The following is an 18,602-nucleotide window of genomic DNA, read 5'->3' as shown; positions in this document are numbered from 1 at the left end:
TCGCAAGGACAATTTCTGGGGGCGTATCACGAAAAGATACGAACAAGTAAAGCCCGCAGGGCCCCGACACACCAGCCCGATGATCTACGCAAGCATTGGAAACGCCTGGTGTATGACTGTGCTAAATTTCACGCCTTCTACGATGGCAATGCGAGAGGGTTCAAGTACTAGGAACTATATGTGCAATTGAAGGATTGCCCCAAATTCAGAGGGTTAATGGGTCGTGTCAGGGAGGATGAGCCGCGTCTGAGGCAGTGCTTCCGTTTTTTTTATTTTTCCAGCTTTATATATACTTTTTTAATGTAGGATGTTTTATTTATGTTTTATTTGTTTTTTGTCGTATATTACGTTGTCTTTTAATTGCACCAACAATTAAAAGTGAAATATATAAAAATAATGATGATGTGGAAATGAGATAGACTCTGAGATCTGCTCTCATTGTAGGGAGATAGACTCTAAGATGGGCCTGCTGACGTTGCAGGAGAAAATGGAGATGGGCTCCGGAAAGAAGTCACCACTGCTAGTGCTCTTAGTGTTAGACACATTTCTTCTTTTATAAAAGTCAACAAACTTATCTTTCTTATTTTACTCTATTAAATTCCTCCGTTCCTATTACGTGTTCTATTTCGTCATTTTCGCCAATTACTCATTAAAAATCCTATTTTACTTTACCATAAATAATAAGTAGCCACCATATTCCACCAACTTATTTCATTCATAATTTATTATAAAATTAATATATAGTGAGACTCATTTTCCACTAACCAATTTAAGTCACATTTTACATTTCTTAAATCTTATGCCTAAACCAAATAGGGCACTTGATAGTACACAAACGAAAGAGTCAAAAAGTGAATAAAGTATTGTATATGAAAACATATACTTCTTTTGTGTGCCATTACTCGTCATTAGATTCTCTTTTTATTCGTCCACCAACACTTGACATATTTACTTTTTATTCCCTCCACCCCACTTTAGGAGTCTTAATTGAGTTCGTCACGAGTTTTAAAATCAAATTAGTTGAAAAAATATAGTGGAATGTGAGTTTCATTTTTATATTACTATCAATTTTATAATAAAATGTGAGTGGAATGCAGTTAGCAGAATATGTGGCTTATTAACATTTATGGAATATTCTAACTGGAACTCCTAATGTTGGACGCACTAAAATGAATATTTGAGACTCCTTAAATGGGGTCGACGTAGTACTACTTTTAGTAATGAACCTCACATTCCACAGCTCATTTTCACTTATATTTTATTAGTATGAAACTAATATATAAAAGTGTGACTCAAATTTGACTAATTTTTTCTACTCACTTTCCATTACTCCCTCCGTTCCCTCATAGTTGAGGCATTTTTTCTATTTTGGGAAGTTTCCTCATAGTTGAGTCATTTCCATATATAGACTTTTTTCTCTTTCTTACTCACTTTCCATTACTCCCTCCGTTCCCTCATAGTTGTGGCATTTTTTCTATTTTGGGAAGTTTTCTCATAGTTGAGTCATTTCCATATATAGACTTTTTTCTCTTTCTTACTATACTCTCTTACTTTATTCTCTCTACTTTATTCACTTTCTACTATATCCTCTCTATTTTTTTCTCTCTCTTACCTTTTTATTTATTTAACACACTCAACATCAATTTCTTAAATTTCGTGTCGAAAAGTTTTGCATAAACTACGAGGGAATGGTATGAGTACATTTTTAAAAATTCGTGCCAAATTAAAGTGTACCAATTAATGGCGGATGAAGAGAGTACTAAAGATTACTCCATATTTACATTTACAAAAATATGCTTCCATTTATAAGTACTTCATGATTTTTTTTGTATGACTCTGAAAATTATATACTTTTAAATCTAGGAAATATTTAAGTTATTCCAATTAATAATACGGATCTCACTATTTACTAAAATTATTTTACTATATTTTATCTTTCATCTATCTTATTTTACCAATTTTACATTAAAACTCATGCCCTACAAAAATTTACTCTGTCCATCCGCCATTAATAGTCCTATTTTGACTCGCCACATATTTTAAGAAATTTATTTGACTTTGTGAAGAAAAATGGGGAAATGAATTATTGAAATGTGACTCCACTTTTATATATTAATTTTATAATATAATGTGAGTGTAATGATTTAGGTGAATGATGAAGTCCACTTAATTGGAATGATGAAAAGATAAATGAGACTTCAAATTGTGAACATCTTAAAATGGCAAAATAAGACACTTTTTTTTAGTGAATGAGTGAGTACTCATTTATCAGGGAAGAAAGGAGTATCAGTTTAAATAGAATGAACATAGTACATGACAGAACATATCTCAGCAATTTTAGGTTGGAAATTTATGTTAATTTCAAAAATTTACATTTCAGTTTTTTTTATAAAAATTTTATAACTACTTGAGACCAAATTTATTAAATATTCTAGTTATCCAAAATAGTTGAGTCGTATTTCTTTTTTAGTTTTTTTTTGTTTTTTTAGTTTTTTTTAAATACTTTATTTTCACTTTTACTTTATTTCCCTTTTTACTTTACTCTCTCCATTCTAATCTTTAACATATCAATTATTTGAAAATTCCATGCAAAAAAAGGCTCAAGTATCTTGGAGAACATTTAACAATTACTCCCTCTCATCTATAAATAAATGTCCTATTTTTTATTGGCTTGGATTTTAATAAATTGTTAACTTTGTTAAAGAAGGTATAAGAAAAAATAAGTGGAATATGAGTCATATATTTATATATTAATTTATATTAAAATATAATTAAAGTGAACTAGTGGAATCTAAGATCCACTTGCTAATTATAGTAGAATGACATAAAACATTTATTGGCGGATCAAGGATGGAAAAAAAATGAAACATTTAATGAGAAAAGTAGGAAATCAAATCATCTAACGGAATTATTTAGAGCATGATACACGTTTGAGTTGTTTGATTATTGTGACTAGTTAGGTGAGGTGGATGGGCTGTACTACAAAGAGGTAGGCTAGTTAGGTTTTTCCTTTTTTATTGAAATTAGAGTGAACTAACTAATCCATCTATAGTTAACTAACTCGTGTTTTTCTTTCTTTGCTTATGTGTACGTAACATATACTATATTGTCTTTGTCCATAAAAAATAATTCTATTTTATTATTTTACAATGTCTATAAAAAATAAATTTATTTCTAAAAATAAAAAAATTTACTCTTATACTTTATCCACGGTTTAGCTCATTTCTCTTATTTTACTCATTTTTTCTTCTTATTTTTCTTAATTTATCAATTGCTCATTAAAACCAGTACTATTCAGAAATTAGCCTTTTGGACCGGGGGAGTATTTTAAAACAGTTAATTTACTTTCTTTGCTTTTGTTATGTATACACACCAGATATATATATTTTAGATCTCAGTGAATATTTTCTTAGTACAAGGAGTTAGTTAATTACCTCTCTTTATTATTTTTTTATACTACACATATATATTTCAAATTAATTTAATGATCATCTGTTAGCACCTAAATCTTAATACGGAAAGTTTTTTTAATGAATAAATAATTCTAATAATCGTGTGCCTACCTCAATGAATTAAGACCTTTGATTTTAGTGGGAAACCACATGCACTAGAGGTGTCCGTGGATATAAACCCACCAGTTCTAGTTTAAAAAAATGGTAACCAACCCGGATGAAGGTTGGCCGATTTCGGTTTTCAGCCCAGAACCAGCGGTTTCGGTTCAAAATTGCTGATATTTTCCGATTTAAAAACCTGCGGTTCAACCGTTTCTCTAAAAAAATTATTTTGAAAATTAGTTATTCATATCAATTGTTACTTATAAAAATTAATTAACAATACTTAAAATTAGACCTTTTGATTTTTATAATGTCCATACTTATGTTAGACTTGAGTCTTTGAGTTGGAAGAGAGTGTATTGGAGGACTCTATTTTATAGTCCCATGTCCTTAGATATTTTGCTCTTTCTTTCAATGTTGGACAAAATCTCATTCATTTATAAATGATAATTTCTCCATTATTCTTTGTCTATATTAATATTGTATCTTCAATAGTACTATCTTCGTCTCAGCTTCTCTACATTATTCTTTCTCTTACTTTATTATTTCTCCACTTTAACTATTTATTATAATTTTTATAAAACAAGTGGAGAAAAGTAAATGTGACTCCTAATGTGGGACGAAGGTAGTACTCCTCATGTCCCCCTATTAATTGTCCACTTTAGTTCCGACACAAATTTTAAGAAATGTATAGGAAAATGGGTTGAAAAAGTTAGTGGAATATGCATGGGTCCCACTAGTTGTATAATAAAATGTGAGTGGAATAAATTAGTGGAAAGTAGAGCCTACTTACCATTTATGGTAAAAAGTGAGCGGGCAATTAATAGTGAACAGACGAAAATGACAAAAGTGGACAATTAATGGGGGACGGAGGGAGTATAATTTAACAACAAATATTACTTACATGGAGTTCACTATTTCTTATCATCAATTCATATTATATGTGTATATTTATGTATTTAATTACTAAATATTAAGAGAATAATTATTATACAAATCTTATTAATTTGTACAATTCATATTTATTAATTGTACTAAGACAATAATTATTATTTAAATATTCTCTTCGTTCCATCATAGTTGAGTCATTTTTTTTATTTTGGTAAGTTCTTTTATAGTTGAATCATTTCTGTATATGATAATTAACTCACTTTTCTTTTCGTACTTCATTCTCTTTTACTTTATTCACTTTTCTACCTTATTTTCTCAATCTTTCAACGAGCTCATCAGAACATAATGTGGGTCACCCGTTGGCTCAAAGGGAAAGGATGAAAGAAAAGGATCTGTGATACGAATCTTATACTATTATTATTTAGTTTAGATATTATAGGGATTTAGCATATCTTTTTCTATATCTTTGTTTTCTTGTTCATTAAGTCAGTAATAGGATAGACTGTTATCTTTTTTATTCATTCAATCAATATATGAAATTATCATTCTTTTGGCTCAATTGAGTAGCAAACAAGAAACATCTCCTAAGGTTGCCGACGAGGCTGATCTCGCGCTCAACCGCCTCTTTTTTCCGTCCAAGTCACGACCCAACGTTGGGCGCTCGACAACGACGATATCTCGTTTCTTGATTTTGTGTGGAAATTGACGTTAAGGAGGACGGTCCTTAACAACTGGTGCTTTCATCCAGAGCTCAGCATCCTCCGTTTGCGTTCATCCATATCCCCAAATAAATCACCACCATTTCTACCGCAACCACGATCCAGTCCGTCAACATGTCATACGACTACGCCGGCTATCGCCGTCGTCAATACGACTTCCCTCAGGCCACACAGCCATTCCGTCCCTACCAGCCGGCCCAACCTCGCCGTGTAACCAGTTGGGACCATCCGAGCAGCCGGGTGGAAGTACTCCGCCCGCCGTCATGGCCTGATCTAGAATCACCCTACGTCTCACACCACTTGGATCCACCTGATCGTCGCCCACGACCGAGATACCAGGCCATCGGGTGCCGCGATCGCGCGCAAGAGGCTTGGCCCCGACACCGCGGTGGCTACGTCGAGGGGGGTGGCCACCAATCTGATCGCGGAGATCATCAGACCCAATTAGGGTTTGATCGCTACCCGACAACCGCAACGCAGCGGCACCGCCCAACGTGCTGGGACCCACCAGCGCAACAGCAGGACCGCGGCTACCCGACCGTTGACCGGACCCGATGCTCAGAGACTTGTTGGGACCGCCCTCGCCCTCGGGAGAAAGTGAGAGCGCGAGTCCAGCCCGCCTCCCACCAACCCCGCTACTCTACCGAAAAGCCAACGCGGGACCTGTACAGTCAGCCCGCGCGTGTGACCAGTCAAACTCCAGAGCAGCCACGTCTGCCGCTAATACGGGTCTCCCAAGCGGAGAAGTCAGAATGATCCAAGTTGGGTCTCTGCTGGCACTGTCCCGAGAAATGGGTGAGGGGACATGTGTGTAAACAACGCATTCTATGTTATGCGGATGATGGGGAAGAGTTTGAGGAGAACATACAAGATGAGAATTTAGCCGAAGAGAAAACTGATAATACTCCCACGATAGTATTCGGTGATGATGTTCCCCATGACATTACCGATGTTCACAATGATGGCGCTCCTCTTGATGTTCAAAACAACGAGTCCCCTGGAGAGTTCATCAAGAACAAATGGATTTTCAAGAACGACAATGAGTCACCGCAAGTGCTCGTTGGGGTATATGATGAGAAGATTGGTGAAAAGGAGGAGACATTGCTAGAAGATAAAGAGGAGGATGGTTCTATTGGTGAAGTGGAGAAGATAATCGCATCGTTCAATGTTGCTCCAATGTCATCGACGGAGGTTACGAATTGTTGGTTTAAGAGAGGAAGTGTTTGCACTGGTGTAAGGATAACTGCCTATTTCTACGTGGATTTCTTTGATGGCAATGTCCCAAGTATTGTTCATCGTTCGACATCACTCGACGTCGATACACGATTCATCCCTCCATGCAATGACACGCCATATTTGAGCATTCTTGGAGGTGATAAAGGGAGACATTCAGCTGTTCGATATGTGTTTGATCCAGGAGGAGACGTCTAGCTAAAGCTTTTGCTTTCAACTCTCGTCCTTGGTTCGTGGTTCCCACCTTGAGGACAAGGTGGATTTTAACCGTGGGGGAGTTGATACGAGTCTTATACTATTATTATTTAGTTTAGATATTATAGGGATTTGGCATATCTTTTTCTATATCTTTGTTTTCTTGTTCATTAAGTCAGTAGCATTATAAATAGGATAGACTGTTATCTTTTTTATTCATTCAATCAATATATGAAATTATCATTCTTTTGGCTCAATTGAGTAGCAAACAAGAAACATCTCCTAAGGTTGTCGACGAGGCTGATCTCGCGCTCAACTGCCTCTTTTTGCCGTCCAAGTCACGACCCAACGTTGGGCGCTCGACAACGACGACATCTCGTTTCTTGATTTTGTGTGGAAATTGACGTTAAGGAGGATGGTCCTTAACAATCTGAGAAGATGTGTGAAGTAAAAAGACCATATGATACGAGCATATCTTCAAAAATATCCTCCATATCTCATTATTCATCTAGTATTGATTTACCCTATCTTTTCCATAGTTTAATGATTCACCATATCTTTTGCTTAGGATATTATTATATTTGATTTGCTATATTCTGGTAGGATATTATTGTATCCCCACATATTATAAATATGTGTAGGAGACCTTCGTATTATTCAACCAATCAATATATCAGAATTATTTTACTTTTATCGTCTCTTTCATTCCTGTAATTTATTTCTTGCTCAAAACCCTATTTGGTCGATAATTGGCTGCTCGACGGGATTATCCCCGCGAACGAACCAATATCTTCTCAGCGATTTCTCACAGTTATCCCTCAATACGAGTTTACTCGTATCATCTGGTGCTTTCATCCAGTTCTCTTCCTTCAAATTATTGTCATCATGGCACAATCATACGACAATATTTCGTTGCAGCTTGAACGGATATCCGCAGAAATCACCAAATTGGAATCACAATTGAGCACGCACGAACACCGTGTTGGGGAGATTCAAGCTCCTCCGTTGTGGGAGCTGCAACCCTCCTACCAGCCGCTGCACGAGCGCCCTATTTCTAGCAGTTATAACGCACGCCAGAATGACTACGACCCACCTCCGTGGCCTGATCCAGACCCTCCATATAATCCCACGGCGAGCGATTTCCAAGGTTCATCACAGCAAGGCCACGGATAGCCCGCCTATTTTGGGTCAGTACCGCCGCCTTTGTACCAACCCGAATGGTTTCCACTACCGCAGTCCTACCAGTCGGACAAGGCAGAACTATTCGACCAGTCGTGGTATTCCCAGACTGGAAATCAGCCTTGGCAGACTGAGTATCGTGCGACCGACAGTTGCATTGATGAACTACGGTCCATGCCGTTTCACAAACCAGAGCGGCCCTATGAACCAACACCAACCCATGGTCCGGGGCCCTACTACACTCTGTCGGGGCAGCACGACCGGCCGTGGAGCTACCATCTCTTTCTTTCGAGATAAATCGGAATTTTGGCTTAATTAATTTTCGTTAGAAGGCGTGTGGACGTAGAATTTCCGTTGTAATTTCCGACTATGGAATAAGTTAAGTATTTGTGTTGGGAAGAAAATAAAGTACAAGGAAATTTTGGTTGAAACATAAAAGTAGAAGAAATACTTTTATTAGAGAAATGTGGTTACACCTTGACGAAATAGAAATTCAAAATATGGAGATACAAATTATACATGCTTCGATTTCCACACAGTGAAACAACTAATCCTACTCTAAGCTATGAGATGAACTAAGATCAAACTAGTAGCTAATATGGGACTTGGTCAAAAGCTACTCAAAGTCTAATGCTTGAACAATGGCTAAGTTTAGCAATAAAACAAAGGGAATGAGGTAATGGATTCTCTCTTGTCTCCCTCCTCTTTTTCTCGAAATTCCAGCCCTCCATATGACTCCAGGAAGGCAGCCTACACCTGCAAAGTTTACACAGAAAGGGGTATTAGATTTTAGACACAAGTAAGGGAAGAGGGAGACACAAGCTCAATAAGGAAATGAGGAGAAATAGAGCCGCATAGGTCAGCCTGTAGGCTGCAAAATAGAGCCAAGATCAGCTCCCTTCTGTCAACCATTCAGTTACACCAAAGTAGGAACCAAGGCAAATGGACCGAGTGAAATGAGCTTGGTATATGCTCAAAAAGGGATCATGGGTCAGATTCCCCATCCCCTCAACCGAGGTCAATCTGGCAGCCAAGGGAGGCAGCCAAGTTTATCACCAATTTAGCATGCAGAACACATTCATCAAACTCAAAAGGGAGCTAGCTGGCAGCCCCAAAATAGGAGGCTTTGTCCCCAAGTCTCAGTCACAAACAGCCAAGAGTGACAGCCCCGAACTTACATCAATCTAGCATGATCACCCTAGTTACAAAGATCAAAAGAGAGCTAAACTTAAAGCCAAAAGTAGTAACGCCCAATGCCCCATGAGCTGCCACAAGAAGCCAAAGGAATGGCTTATAAATACCGCCCTCCCCTCCCCACTCCACACACATATTCTGCCAAATTCTCGCAAGGCAAGGGAGTGCAACGGAGTGAGGAGCAGCGGCAGTGAGAAGGGCAGGCCGAAGGAGTTCATCGATCAAGGTAAACCCCCTCAACAACAACACTCCGTGCATCATATAGAATAAGCCATCAGAGAATCGAACCTAGACTCGTAACAAATTACAGAATGAAGCTTAGGATCGAATAGGGCTCAACAATCATCACAACGAACTCATACAGTGAGATCTTAAAGAGTTAGAACATAGTAGCTAAAATCCCTGGTTAAGATCAAACGAAATGCTCAACGATCACCAAGCTAATGCTTAACTCGAAATTAAACGGGGAAAGAGGGAGTGAGGGAAGGGACTTAACTTCTGGACCGGGAGGCTGCCGGAGCGGCAGCGCGCGAGGCGGAGGCGGTCCGGCGCGAGGACGACTCCCCGCTAGACTCCAGCGACGGACGAAATGGTGGATGGCCGTCGAGACGACGAATTCGCCGAGAGCGAGAGCCTCGGCGGGAGAGACGGAGGAGGAGGGAAAGAGAGAAAGGCGACGCCTTTTTCTCCCATTGGTAACACCGCGGCTCCCCAAATCGAAGAGGAGCGAACGGTGGGGTGAATTCGCCGGAGGCGGCGTGAATGTAACAACCCGAACTTTCGTACCTTATTATTATTATTAGCCTAAAGATAAATAATAAGTGATCGTTGTAGTATTCAAAACCTGCCATTTTCATGTATATTAATTGATCTTGGAATTATAAATAATCATTGCTTCTTTCTCGAACGAATATTTCGAGTCCAATAAAATTTAATACATCCTGCTTTCTAAGAAAAATTGGGTACTTCAACGCGGACAGCCACGAACTTGAACCGAATATACCTACACCAAATTAGATAAATAAGTAAATAAATAAATAATCAATTATTTACTAAAAAAAAAAATTAAATTTGTCTAACTTGGTCACCAAGTTAATAAATCTTTTTAATAAAAAAAAATTCTAAGATATTTTCCTCCACCCACATCCAAACCGCCAACTCTCCTCTGCTAAATCTTTCTCATATCTTAAATCTTCAATCCATTTCTTTCTTCTGATCGGTTTCAGCAGCAAGAAAATTCAAGAAACCGAGAGCTCAATCAATTGAATTACAGGTAATCTGTATTCCTCCGTTCATAGAACAATTTCGCACTTCTTTCGGAAATCAAACGTTATGCAAAATTTTGACAGAAACTGAATCTGCAAAATCCAGTGGGCTACTTCTTTCGGTCCTACAATTTCACAACCAATATCGTGTTATCGAGGTATATCTCCTTTCCCGATCTAAACCTTCAATCCATGAACTGCATAGCATGTTTTTTTTTTAAAACTCAACCAAATCGCACAATTCAAAACAGTAACTACGATATGGAATCAATCTTTTAATCGTTTAAGTCGAAGCGTACCAAATTCAAGAATCAGACTTTAATTCATGAAATCAATTAGAAACTTACGGGGGGGACTGTTTCGGGGTTGTGCGGGGCTTTTCGGGTTAGTTTCGGGACGTTTCGGGGTTGGTTCGGTGATGAACGATGGCTGGATTGGACGACAGTAGCGGCGGACTCTCAAACCCAGGGGATCGGCGGCGGAGAAGCTCATCTTCGTCGCTGGAGAAAGCTGGAGCGATGCGGCGGCAGAGTTCCTCCACTCCGACAGCGACGACGATTGCGAATCACCACGGAAGGCGGAGCTCGGGGATGAACGCTGAGGATGAATTGACGGAAGAATCAACAGCGGCGTCGGAGCGACTGATGCGACTGGAGTGGCGTCGGGAAGCTGCTCCGGCAGCATGAGGCGGAGGAAGGGAAACACCGCTGGAGACGAAAACGGAAGCGGAGGCGGAGGCGGCGCCGGTAAGGTGGCTGTCGACGGAAACTCTGAAATGGGAAGAGAGATTTTCTTTCCTAATTTGTGAAATTGGGGAAGGAGATTGAATAGGTTGTTAGAGAGAGAAACTGTCGGTGTGTGGGTGGAGTATATGGATTAATAAATCCTAGAATTGAGGGCTTCTTTTGTTTCCTAATTTTTTTGTTTGTTGGGCCACTTATTTAATTAGAATTGGGCTAATGATAATTCATTTGGGTTTAATTAGTGAAAATAATGAATCTGGGCCCAACTCCCTTTAATAGATGAGAATGCAGTAATGTGTATTTTTTTTTTGAGTAGTCCAGTTTCGGAGATGGAATCTTTTGGGAGCAAATCTAATATTAATTTCTAGCCTAAGTTTAGAAATTTCTTAACGAATAATAATAATACTAATAATAGTACTAATGTTAATTATAATAATCATAATAAAAGAAAATTAATAATAATAATAGTAATAATAATAATAACTTTGAGCCCAACTACTTGTGAATAAATTGGTGTAGAAGAAAATAATCACGAAGGGCCAGATTCAAATTTAATTTATTTTTTTTGGCTTAAAATGATTTGTTTAAGAAAGATGGGATATTTAGTTGCGATAGTTCAATTATGCGCTTAAATAAATTTTGGGATTTTTTTTTGTTCGATATTATGATGGAAAATACGAGGAGCTAACGGAGGAATTATGGGCGTAAGCGGCCGACCGGCATCGCCCCGCGACGCCTCGGGCGGCCGCTAAGGAAATGGAAAGAAAGAGGGAGACGACGTTCTCAAGTCACAGAAACAATTAAGTTTAATAAAGAAGTGCTATTAATTAAATTTTTCCCAATTTAATTAATATGTAAGTTTCTAAAATTTTCTAACGGAACAAATGATAAAAGAAATAAAGTAGGGGCATGCATTCCTATAAGTATGTGAATTTCTCGAGTCTTATTAGTACGTTGTTTGTTTTCAAAAGGCTATCTCCATGAGTTAAGGGTGGAGTCAGGAAAATTCAAGTTAAAGAAACTAAACGAACAAGGTGAGCTTTCCTATACTAAAAATACAAATCGTATTTTATGAAAACACGAACACATGTTCATGATTTTTAAAAATGTTGTCTTGCCATAAATGTTTTGTGTATGATGCCTATCTGTTTGGCTAAGGCCAAGTGACTTATGAATGATGATATATGTGAATCGATTCGATTTTGAGTCCTGGTAGGGTGGTGTCCCTACTGGGAACCTCTGACCGTGAACGGCAGAGAAGGTGACCGAGGAAGGTGGCCACCTTCCCGGCACATGTATGTAAGGTGACCGTGTGAGAACACCATCTCAACGGCACAATGTGATCAGATATGGCTAAGTACAGGAAAAAGGGACTGCAGTCCAATGTGATATTTTTAGTAAGCTCGGTTTTTTCAACAACACCCCGAGTGTTACTGTGATGATGGCTTGACAATATTTTCATATGTATATGTGTAGTTTTCGGCAATGTGTTCACTGAGTACTTTTTGTACTCAGCCCTGTATATATTTCTAAATGTGCAGGTTGAGCAGCGAAGTGGTGGAGGAAGTGCTATTGAGACAAGACATTTAATTCAGTCAGATTTTGACTCTCGGAGGTTCATGTCTTCATACATGGAACCGCGTTCATTTGCTTCTGTTGTGCATTTTAAAAGACTCAAGTCTATTTTGTTCAAAACTCTGATATTTTGAAATTTTTTTCAAACAATTACTCGAGTCTTCATGATCGAGTATCTTTCTTCTATGTACCAGCATTTAATTAGTCATGTCTCGCAACCAATGCTTGATTTTATTTTTCCCCTTATTTCTTTCCCCGCTTCTTTAATCCTCCCCTAGTCGCGATCAACCGTGTTTTCTATCCTTAGAAAATGCGGTCGTGACAGAGTGGTATCAGAGCTTTCTTTCTCGCTCTGAACCGAGAGTCTTCTTTGAAAATCTTTGGTCTAGCCTTGTTCCACTAGACTGTCTAATCGATGAAAATGCTCTTAGCACTCCCACCAATCGCGCTCAATGATGAAAAAGGTAACTTGTTCTTTGTCAAAAGAAAGTCAAGATGTTTAAAAGTTTGAAATGGAGAAATAACTCATGCAGTTAATTGTATGAACATGATACAAGATGAAGAAGACCAATGTTTCTTGATTTGGTAGCGTGCTTAAAGAAAGAGTTAGTATGTCTTTTCTTGGCTAAAGACTGTGAATGTATGAATAAAAGAAGTAACTTTCCTGAATGGAAAAAAAAAACCACTGAAATATGAAAGTATAAAGTATATGAGTCCGGTACCAATTGTTGAAATGATGCCTTCTTTTGAGTTTGTGAAATGATACCTCTTTTTGAGTAGTCATTGAATCAAGTTGCTAGAATGGGGAAATCAAAATTTCCAAGAACTTAGAATACTTAGTTATGCGTTCCTTTTAGAACACAATATGAACTCGAACATAGAAGTACAGTATGAACATTTATCGCTTTCCTGAGTGACGAAAAAAAAGGATGCGATAAGAATGAAACTTCGTCACGAGAAAAGTAATCCAACACAGAACAAAACGATGCTTCTAGAAAGGTGGTAGGGGTTAGATGCCATTCTCTACGTTCCAATGACATGAATAATCTGGGTTAGGCATTGTCTTTCTTGACAATCCAATCACTCCAAAGGATCATACCCTTGACCCAACTAAGCGATGTACACATACATAGCGAGAGAATATGATTACAATGTAAACAAAGAACCTAGTTTTACAATATAAATAAACAGAAACGACGTGTTACGAGGATGAGCGTTATGACGAACCGGGAGTACCAAAGAGTCATAATCCCCACATATGGTCATCTGACGTGATCGTAAGGTGCAAGTAGCTTGTGACCAAAGTTTCTCATAACTCAGTTACCGTTCTTTATGAAGAATTAAAAAGGGAGTATCACCATTGTAGTTAACCAAAAAGATTCATCAGCAACTCTTACTTGGATTCCCATGAATTTCATTTTCTCGCATCCCCCTTGATCAAAATACTTTTGTTGAAGTAAGAACTTAAATGACTTCTTTTGCAAGGTAATGTGCCATTATTTTCCCTCTTCTATGTCAAGGTTGTGAATCACTTTCAGTTTTGAGCTTGCTCCCTCATGTGTTCTGATAACCTCTAGTGACTACGGTCCTTCTTTACTCGTTCTGTATAAAAGCAATACTTTGACTCTCTGAATTCTTTCCATCAAACTCCTATACTAGGAGCTGTTTTATTTATAGCCTTCACAATGAACATGTTTCCCTAAACTATTGTCTCTTCATTGATAATATATTCTTCAAAGATCATTGGTAGATCTTTGGTGTTTTCAAAAGTGTTTACTGACACTCATTAATTTATAAAGAATAGTCACCTCTTTTAATCCCATTATAATTATTCCATCATGCTTTGGGCTCTTTAGCAACTCCAATTCTAAAGTAATTTGCTCTCTTCCCGAACCAGTTTGCTCTGGTTGTCTTCTTTACTAGTTAATTTTCGTGATTTGGTTATAAACTTTCTGAATTCATTAACGTGATATAGTATCACGATGTTGTTGACCCAAAAGGGTAGTTCCTTGTTATTCTTCTTTCTCTCAAATCCACTTGAGCCCAATCATTTTCCGTCTTACTATATTGGGGCAGCCATTTGGTGAGACCTTAAACCATTTAATTTGACCCTTTGTGTTTTCAAACATATTGACAAGCTCTTTGTTTTACATGAGTACTCTCATCTTCTGAATTCAAATATGACTGTTGTCTCTTGATTTAAGCTTTTCTGCAAGCTCCATGTTAAAGCTGGCACATTGCTTCTCCCTTGACTAGTTTCCTCTTGTTGCCATCTATATTAGTTAGTTTCCCTGAATTGCTTATAAACTCTAAAAATTTTGTTGATATGATCTTCTATCACAGTGTTGTCGAGTAAATTGCAATTGTTTGTTTTTCCTATTATTTTCAAATCCATTTGTAACCAACCATCTCAGGTCTTCCTGTTATCATCTGGGGATACTTGAAACTTTTCTACTTCACTGCTCATTTTGATTATATTATTGACAACCTATTATTGACATCTACATTCTATTCATTATACCCTCACTTTCGCAATTTATTCCATCTGGCAAGCTCTTCCCATAATAAAATTTCCAAGTTCTATGGGTATAGCTCAAGCCCTTTGAAGTTGTATCTTTTCTTTTCTGGTGGGTGAGCATAATGAGCCCAATTGAACCTAGTCTCCGCATTTAAAAAAAAAAAAACCTTTGTTGCAAGCAACTGGTGAGAGTTTGTGGTGAACCAAATACCCACGTAATTGAAATAATTATAATCGTTTTGTTTTCATGGTTACCTTAGAGCCTACCCAAAGCAAGAACGATTCGAATATTTATCTTGGAATCCCAAATTCAGTTCCTATCAAAGTTAAAACGGTTAGATCAACTCTATTTTTTTTTTCCTCGCGTGAGACCCTCATGGGAGGCAAGACACTGACCACTGCAGAAAAAAAAAAAAAATCCTACGCCGACGAACATCGAACCGAATGAAAATTTAACATTGGAGAGAAGGTCTTTTTGAAAGTAGCCCCTTCCAAAGGAATAACCAGATTTGGACTCAAGAGTAATCTAAAACCACGATTTATTGGACCCTATGAAATTCTAGAGGAAGTGGGCCCAGTAGCATATCGCTTGGCATTACCACCCAACTTTGGGAACGTACACAACGTATTCCATGTCTCCCAATTTCGAAGGTATGTGTTCGACCCAAAACATGTGATTCGCCACGAAGGAATCGTTCTAGAACCTGACCTAAGTTACGAAGAAAAGACAGTAGAAATACTAAATCGAAAGGTGCAACAGCTTCGGAATAAGTCGATTACTACAATGAAGGTTTTGTTGAAAAACCACGCACAGGAAGAAGCAACATGGGAGCTAGAAGAGAAAATGAAGGAGAAATATCCTGAGCTTTTTGTCTAAATACTTCCTAAATTTCGGGACGAAATTTCTTTTAGGGGGGTAGAATGTAACAACCCGAACTTTCGTACCTTATTATTATTATTAGCCTAAAGATAAATAATAAGTGATCGTTGTAGTATTCAAAACCTGCCATTTTCATGTATATTAATTGATCTTGGAATTATAAATAATCATTGCTTCTTTCTCGAACGAATATTTCGAGTCCAATAAAATTTAATACATCCTGCTTTCTAAGAAAAATTGGGTACTTCAACGCGGACAGCCACGAACTTGAACCGAATATACCTACACCAAATTAGATAAATAAGTAAATAAATAAATAATCAATTATTTACTAAAAAAAAAAATCAAATTTGTCTAACTTGGTCACCAAGTTAATAAATCTTTTAATAAAAAAAAAAATTCTAAGATATTTTCCTCCACCCACATCCAAACCGCCAACTCTCCTCTGCTAAATCTTTCTCATATCTTAAATCTTCAATCCATTTCTTTCTTCTGATCGGTTTCAGCAGCAAGAAAATTCAAGAAACCGAGAGCTCAATCAATTGAATTACAGGTAATCTGTATTCCTCCGTTCATAGAACAATTTCGCACTTCTTTTGGAAATCAAACGTTATGCAAAATTTTGACAGAAACTGAATCTGCAAAATCCAGTGGGCTACTTCTTTCGGTCCTACAATTTCACAACCAATATCGTGTTATCGAGGTAAATCTCCTTTCCCGATCTAAACCTTCAATCCATGAACTGCATAGCATGTTTTTTTTTAAAACTCAACCAAATCGCACAATTCAAAACAGTAACTACGATATGGAATCAATCTTTTAATCGTTTAAATCGAAGCGTACCAAATTCAAGAATCAGACTTTAATTCATGAAATCAATTAGAAACTTACGGGGGGGACTGTTTCGGGGTTGTGCGGGGCTTTTCGGGTTAGTTTCGGGACGTTTCGGGGTTGGTTCGGTGATGAACGATGGCTGGATTGGACGACAGTAGCGGCGGACTCTCAAACCTAGGGGATCGGCGGCGGAGAAGCTCATCCTCGTCGCTGGAGAAAGCTGGAGCGATGCGGCGGCAGAGTTCCTCCACTCCGACAGCGACGACGGTTGCGAATCACCACGGAAGGCGGAGCTCGGGGATGAACGCTGAGGATGAATTGACGGAAGAATCAACAGCGGCGTCGGAGCGACTGATGCGACTGGAGTGGCGTCGGGAAGCTGCTCCGGCAGCATGAGGCGGAGGAAGGGAAACACCGCTGGAGACGAAAACGGAAGCGGAGGCGGAGGCGGCGCCGGTAAGGTGGCTGTCGACGGAAACTCTGAAATGGGAAGAGAGATTTTCTTTCCTAATTTGTGAAATTGGGGAAGGAGATTGAATAGGTTGTTAGAGAGAGAAACTGTCGGTGTGTGGGTGGAGTATATGGATTAATAAATCCTAGAATTGAGGGCTTCTTTTGTTTCCTATTTTTTTTGTTTGTTGGGCCACTTATTTAATTAGAATTGGGCTAATGATAATTCATTTGGGTTTAATTAGTGAAAATAATGAATCTGGGCCCAACTCCCTTTAATAGATGAGAATGCAGTAATGTGTATTTTTTTTTGAGTAGTCCAGTTTCGGAGATGGAATCTTTTGGGAGCAAATCTAATATTAATTTCTAGCCTAAGTTTAGAAATTTCTTAACGAATAATAATAATACTAATAATAGTACTAATGTTAATTATAATAATCATAATAAAAGAAAATTAATAATAATAATAGTAATAATAATAATAACTTTGAGCCCAACTACTTGTGAATAAATTGGTGTAGAAGAAAATAATCACGAAGGGCCAGATTCAAATTTAATTTATTTTTTTGGCTTAAAATGATTTGTTTAAGAAAGATGGGATATTTAGTTGCGATAGTTCAATTATGCGCTTAAATAAATTTTGGGATTTTTTTTTTGTTCGATATTATGATGGAAAATACGAGGAGCTAACGAGGAATTATGGGCGTAAGCGGCCGACCGGCATCGCCCCGCGACGCCTCGGGCGGCCGCTAAGGAAATGGAAAGAAAGAGGGAGAACGACGTTCTCGAAGTAGCAGAAACAATTAGTTTAATAAGAAGATGTATGTAATTGAATTTTTCCAATTTAAATTAATATGTAGGTTTCTAAAATTTTTCTAACGGAAAAAATGATAAAAGAAAATAAAAGTAGAGGGCATCGCATTCTAAAGTATGTTGATTGTCTCGAGTCTATTAGTACGGTTTGTTGTGTTTTCAAAAAGGCTATCCATGAGTTAAGGGTGGAGTAGGAAATTAAAGTTTAAAGAAAATAAACGAACAAGGTGAGTTTGCTATAACTAAAAATAATCGTATTTTTATGAAAACACGAAAAACACATGTTTCAATTGGATTTTTAAAATGGTTGTCTTGCCATAAAATGTTTTGTGTATGATGTTCTGTTTGGCTTAAGGCAAGTGACTTATGAATGATGATATTAGTGTTGAATCGATTCGATTGTTTGAGTCTGGTAGGTGGTGGTCCCTACTGGGACTTGACGGTGAACGGCAGAAGGTGACGGGAAGGTGGCACTTCGGAAGATTGTATGTAGTGGGTGAGACCATTAACCAGATTTAGTGTAGTAACGGAAGGGGATGCACAATGATTTTTTGTAGTG

The 18,602-nt window shown here is 37.8% G+C and overlaps 1 protein-coding gene and 3 long non-coding RNA genes across 8 annotated transcripts; 2 read left to right on the top strand and 2 right to left on the bottom strand.

The window, feature by feature from the left end:
- Positions 1-8,196: 8,196 nt before the first annotated feature.
- Positions 8,197-10,914, bottom strand: LOC121755116. 4 transcript variants are annotated; one of them, XR_006040630.1, is made up of 3 exons: positions 10,578-10,719; positions 10,110-10,355; positions 8,197-9,968 (listed from the first exon to the last, which is right to left on the bottom strand). XR_006040630.1 is itself a non-coding variant. In XM_042150407.1 (2 exons), exons 1-2 carry the CDS (start codon positions 10,912-10,914, stop codon positions 8,388-8,390), a joined length of 477 nt encoding a protein of 158 aa, XP_042006341.1. In that variant the 3' UTR covers positions 8,197-8,387. The 4 variants fall into 4 exon arrangements, 1 of the variants encoding a protein (XP_042006341.1); XR_006040628.1 differs by having other exon boundaries at positions 8,197-10,355; XR_006040629.1 differs by lacking the exon at positions 10,110-10,355 and having other exon boundaries at positions 10,578-10,711.
- LOC121755118 lies at positions 10,099-12,002 on the top strand. 2 transcript variants are annotated; one of them, XR_006040632.1, is made up of 3 exons: positions 10,099-10,238; positions 10,315-10,388; positions 11,945-12,002. It is a non-coding gene; the product is annotated as an uncharacterized LOC121755118 (long non-coding RNA). The 2 variants fall into 2 exon arrangements; XR_006040631.1 differs by lacking the exons at positions 10,099-10,238; positions 11,945-12,002 and adding an exon at positions 10,676-11,146 and having other exon boundaries at positions 10,247-10,388.
- Positions 12,003-16,056: 4,054 nt separating this feature from the next.
- LOC121755119 lies at positions 16,057-16,507 on the bottom strand. The gene is made up of 2 exons (XR_006040633.1): positions 16,371-16,507; positions 16,057-16,228 (listed from the first exon to the last, which is right to left on the bottom strand). It is a non-coding gene; the product is annotated as an uncharacterized LOC121755119 (long non-coding RNA).
- Positions 16,360-17,481, top strand: LOC121755120. The gene is made up of 2 exons (XR_006040634.1): positions 16,360-16,499; positions 16,576-17,481. It is a non-coding gene; the product is annotated as an uncharacterized LOC121755120 (long non-coding RNA).
- Positions 17,482-18,602: the final 1,121 nt, after the last annotated feature.

Source organism: Salvia splendens, chromosome 11, assembly GCF_004379255.2.
Source record: "Salvia splendens isolate huo1 chromosome 11, SspV2, whole genome shotgun sequence".
In the NCBI taxonomy this organism is placed as follows: Eukaryota; Viridiplantae; Streptophyta; class Magnoliopsida; order Lamiales; family Lamiaceae; genus Salvia; species Salvia splendens.
Note: the sequence above shows the minus strand (reverse complement) of the source record. Positions and strands in the feature narration are given on the sequence as shown.